At 35.7% G+C, this 5,762-nt stretch overlaps 1 protein-coding gene across 1 annotated transcript; it reads right to left on the bottom strand.

The window, feature by feature from the left end:
• Window positions 1-246: 246 nt before the first annotated feature.
• LOC110676586 lies at window positions 247-1,435 on the bottom strand. Its single transcript, XM_021845063.1, has 2 exons — window positions 1,287-1,435; window positions 247-1,146 (listed from the first exon to the last, which is right to left on the bottom strand). The coding sequence occupies exons 1-2, from the start codon at window positions 1,290-1,292 to the stop codon at window positions 601-603; spliced, it is 552 nt and encodes a 183-aa protein (XP_021700755.1). The 5' UTR covers window positions 1,293-1,435; the 3' UTR covers window positions 247-600.
• Window positions 1,436-5,762: the final 4,327 nt, after the last annotated feature.

Below are 5,762 nucleotides of genomic sequence, written 5' to 3'. Positions count from 1 at the left end.
ATAGAGGTACCCACGGCTGCTACGACGGACACTTTCAGTTTCAGGCGTGGAATGGACCGTCGAACGACTGTCTGGCGATTGTAAGCGTAGAACCAAATTAGCATAAATGATGGCATCCCTCTTTGCGCTGCCGTTTGATGGACCCATTAAACAACTGCACGGAATGACAATGATTTTGCGATTGGTGCTGTTGTAGTTTTTTTTTGCAATTCGGATGAAGGAGGAATAAAAATGCTTTGAGAAGGATTTCAGTTTTTAGCTTTTTTTATTTACTTTTTTTATTACATTTTGCTTACAACATGTAGGCAAGGTAAAATAATTTATTTACATTGGACAACAAGTTGAAAAAATGATCGGTTTGGTTTAAGAGAGCTAAGTGCTTTTCTGCTACGGTGGCGAAAAGATGAGTATTCTCTCCCGTAGGTCATAACAATATAAAAAAAACAGTCCAAATCGAATGATTCGGATGCGCTAGAAGCGATGAAACATGAAGATCACAATACTGGAGTAGCTTGAGCTGTTAAATATAGGATTAATAACGTTTCATTTTTGGAGTAATTTCAATCATTGAATGATCTAGGGTGTCAACGGGACCAGTCTTTAGTGCCATGAGTGGACCTCAGAGTAAGAGTGGCTGTGATGTGGCTCCCATCCGTGGGACTTGACGACAATTGGGACGTGCTTCTCGACGTAGACGGGCTTCTTGACGTAGACTGGGTATGGCTTCTCAACATGGACTGGGTATGGCTTGGGGACTTCGACGTATTCCTTGACCTTGTATGGGACTTTCACTGGGACAGCAACTGGCTTCTCGACGTAGACTGGGACCTTCTTTTCAACGACGACTGGAACGTGCTTCTCGACGGTCACTGGGTATGGGACCTTGACTGGGTATGGGACGTGCTTCTCGACCTCAACAGGGACAGCAATGTGTTCCTTCTTGATGACGGTGGTAATGTGATGAGGATCTTCCCAACCATGGGACAACTTCAACGACGAATGATCCCAACCATGAGGCTCATAACCGTATCCCAAGTCCCACAGTCCACGTTTGTCCTGCTTCTTTTCGCCTTCAGCAGCAGCTTCCTTCTTCTCAACGGCAGCACTGGCCACGATGGCAATAGCCATAGCGAAAACAACAAAAGCCTACAACAAACAAGAAATTGCACTGTTATCAATAATTCACAAGATCACTTTTCATCTATATCCCCAAATGAAATGTCCGAAACACCATCTTAGCCAAAGTCACTAAGTAACATCCCCAAAAGTACACAACTAGAACGCACCTTCATTTTTCAACTGTTTAAACGTATTCGTAATGTAATACTGGTAAATGTTCAAAGCTAACTGATGTCTTCTGGAGCTTTTCCTAGCATATTTATACGCCAACAAGAAAATCAGAACCCGTACTCGACTCCGAACCGAAATATCGTCACAAAAGTGTTGGATTTTCAACCCCCCTTCTGAGATGCACTCTGCCGAAGCATGCAACCACTCCGGGACCGAGTTTGGGGGGCAAAACGTGCGAGTGAGAGAACCTTTGACTGTTACTCTTTTGTCGTCCACCACACGCTACTATCCGCATCAAGCACATCAAGCTGACCGATTCACCGATTGGAAGACTCAGAAGCGGTCAGCCAGCGGGGCGGAAGGAGATCGCAGGGCTGTTACAGCTGGCGCAGTTTTTACTATGTACCGGCAAGGATTATTGAATATGAACAATAGACCGGCATTTTTTTTATTGAATATGAACAAGAGGAATAATATCGAAAGTAAGTTATTTTAGACATGAAATTAAATTTGGGGGTATTTAGAGAGCAAGTCTTGGGATTTTAAATGTGGATATTATGATAAGTGAGCTTGCTTAGTCGAAACATTACAAAAACAAAAATTTACAGAGATAACGAAGCAAAATTGAAACCCAAATCGTAAGACAATAGGTGATGAAGGTATCGATTACATTTGTCTTTTTGAACGTTGGCCGACATACTTGTAGAAAAAGCGTTATTTAAAAAACGACTTAAAATGCCATGTACCAAATGATGTAAAACCGTGTGTAATACCGCGTAAAACAATAATGGGAAAATATTAATTTATTAATGAAAAATCATTCGCAATCTCTGAGGAAAAAAATAATTAGAAATATTGAAACTCGAGGTGCTGCTGATCAGTGAGGTAAAGTTGATCATTTCAGAACAGAAAGGGAGGTATCCATTCATTTTACCATTAAAATCTATGTAACGTTACATTATTTAGTAATTTTTCAAAATATCGTTTGAGATAAGAGATAGTAACATCTTGAAAAAACAAAAGAAATAAAGATATTTGAATATGCTTGATGAACCGTCGAAATTTTTTTCTCTTACTATTGCCAAGTCTATGTAAAATAACCTATTTTATATACTCCAACAATGTTTCTTGAATCCAGTTCTGAATTTGCGTTTTGTAGTGATTTTTTTTCAAGTATGAAAATTATTTTTCTCTTGAACAAGTTGGCATTTTTGAAGGAAATTGCTACCTTTAGACGTATTATGTAATATATTCAGCAATTCGCAAAATTCAATGCTTGATTGTTTTCAATTTTCATTCAGTGATCCAAAATTAAGTAAATTAGGTAACACTTGTTACGATGTGACATTTTTGCGTGTCTTAAGGATCAAATAATGTGGCTCTAAATTTGGGGTTGCTGATTCAGATGCCGTTCTCAGAAATGTTCCAGCACGTCACAATTTTTTGCTACAGGTCGCCAAAGTTGTATAAACACTGTATTCCTTTATGATTACATAAAATTTAGAGTATGATTTGTTAAACTTTTTAGTGATCCAAATACCAAGCAAACACAATAGGACTTTATCTTTTGTTTCAGACATAATTTAGTTGAAATCGCACGATTAAAATTTGATTAAATCGTTTTTTCAACATGCTTTCAGCCCCCATACAAAATTAATCGTTTCTCTCATATGGCAAAATGCGGTCCTTGCTAAATCACCAAAAAATAACTTTTGAACACTGGAAGCTGAACAGCACTGAAATTTGTTGATAAGCATTGTTGAATACATGAAGTTTGAATTGCGTTGCAAATTTAGCAAATAAATTACCATACAAGCTGACAAAGTTACATGGAAGTTGGCTAAAATAGTCAAATTTTGCATTTTCAGTCGCCAATTACTCAAAACCTAGACGTGCTACGATATTTTTGAAAACGGCAATAGCTTCAGCAGCCCCTTATTGAGTAAATAGCGGAATTTTGATGTTTGAGAAATAAACGTGTTCCGCAGTGTAATTAATCACCAACACCTCAGAAGATTGTAACTTTTCACCTTAAAATAAGTTGAACTCTTATTACGATTTTATATTTAAATTTTGGTTACATATCTTGATAAATGGTTTTAAGCATTAATTACATAGCGTAACAAATATGACATTTTGGCGTGTCTCAAGGATTAAATTATATGCCTTTAGTAGATTTGAAGTTGCTAAATCTGATTTCGTTCTCAGAAATGTCACTACAGTCACAATTTTTAGCTACAGGTCGCCAAAGGTGTATTGATGTGTACATGAAATTTGAAGTATGATTTACCAAACTTTTTGTGATCAAATCCACCAAGCATACAAAATAATACTTCAACTTTCATTTCAGATATAATTTGATAGAAATTGCACGATAAGATTTAGATTAAATCGATTTTTTCAACATGCTTTCAGTCTCCATACAAAACTCTTTGTTTCTCTTATATGAAAAAATACAAAACTTTTCTTAAACACCAAAAAATAACTTTTGAGCATCGATCGTATGAACTTTGCTGATAAGTATCGTTATACGCATAAAGTTCGAATTCTGTGGCCATTGCAATAAAAGCAAATTTTGCATTTTCTACAGCCAATATCTCAAAAACTAGATGACCTATGATATTTTTGACTATTCAATACAATGGATTCAACAACTCTTAATTAAGTCAATAGCGCTATTTTGATGCTTGAGACAAAAACCTGTTCCTCTGTGTTATATGAGTACATATCCATTTCACCAGATTTCATAGAACAAAATCGCTTAAAAATGATCAATTATTCCCCATTCTACGGCACCAAAGAAATAACTTGTGTAAATCAAGAAGTTTCTCTCTATTTGTTTTTAGAATTTTGTAGAGACTATATGTATAGATTATTATTTAGAAAACTGAAATATTTGAATGCATTACACTGAGAAACAAGTTTTTGTCCCAAGTTTCAAAATACCGCTATTGACTTTAATAAAGGTTGCTGGATCCATTATTGTTTCCAAAAATATCATAGCACGTCTAGTTTTTCAGGTATTGGCTATTGAAAATGTAATATTTAACAATTTCAACCAACTTGCATGCAAGTTTGCCAGCTTGTATGGCAATTTATTTGCCTAACTTTCCCAAGAATACAAACTTTATGTGCTTAACAATACTTATCAACAAAGTTCATTATACTTTCGATGCTCAAAAGTTGTTTTTCGATGTTTTGGAAAAGTATTGTAGTTTTCCATATAAGGGAAACAAAGAACTTTGTATGGGGACTGCAAACACGTTGAAAAAATCGATTGTATTTATGGTAGCGACCACAATGTACAATGAATCTAAAAGCCACGCACGCTGCGGAACAAACGAACTATCCTCGTCCGAGGAGTGAGAGCGACTGCCTGAAAGCATCACTAGGCATTCGGAAGGATGTTGATCGGGAAGACATAAAGTAGTTGATAACGAATGTTAATCAAGACTCTACAACATACCCTTTTCTCTAAGAAAAGAATGACATTTCCTATATTTTATTTTAGGTTATTCTTAAACAGATTAATTTCAAGTTCACGCTTCCTTATACGAGTGAAAGTTGTACTGGATTCGAAACTTCTGCATATGTTATAAGTAACGGCAACAGTTAATAATACGATTTACAGCACAATTTATTTTTGGGTATATGTGTTCTAATTATCGTTCCTCCTGTATTGTATAACGGAAAGCTGCTGAAGCTGTTGAGTATAGTATGAATCTCGTATATTTGAAATATAATCAGTACATATAGTTTATCTTTTCGAAAACTATTCCCTTTTTTACGCATAAGGCTAGTAGAAACTTCCTTACTGATTTTCAATCACTAAGCTAAACTATTTTGCTTTAGATTTGCTTCCATATAGGAATGATATAAGTTAGCCAGATAGTTTCTTCTTCGATTATAAATTCGCTTGTCATCATTCTTTTAATGTTTATATGATTGTAAATTTCTTATTACTCACTTATTACTCATATTTTGATAGGCAGAATTTACATTCTGCTTGAAAGGTTTTCCAAATACCTGCACCTAAGCAAATAATTGAACCTAAGCAAATTATGTAACTGAGCACACCTATCTTACGTAATATTGAAAGCCACCAAAAGTCTCAGCTTGCTGATTTTTGTAAGCAAATTTTTAACAGACATTGGGGTTTGTGGGTATGGTGTGTTTGTATCACAAACAGTTGTGGAAGGAATTGGAAATTTACAGTGAAGTGTTGTCCTCTTCAAACTTATCCATGGAATGATTTGTTTAGTTCTAATGCCAATGAAAGCTTTTATCCTAATGATGGTCGTACTGTATCTATTTTGATTGCTATAACTTCGTGGATTGAGTGGCTAGTGTTGCTCAGCAGTACAGAACCGTACAAATACAAAGAATCTATGTAAACCTCAATTTAATGCATATTTCTGCCTATTGCTGAACTATACACACTTAGATTTTTTTCACGAGCTCGGCTGTGCGAA

This window comes from Aedes aegypti, chromosome 2, assembly GCF_002204515.2.
Source record: "Aedes aegypti strain LVP_AGWG chromosome 2, AaegL5.0 Primary Assembly, whole genome shotgun sequence".
NCBI lineage: Eukaryota > Metazoa > Arthropoda > Insecta > Diptera > Culicidae > Aedes > Aedes aegypti.
Note: the sequence above shows the minus strand (reverse complement) of the source record. Positions and strands in the feature narration are given on the sequence as shown.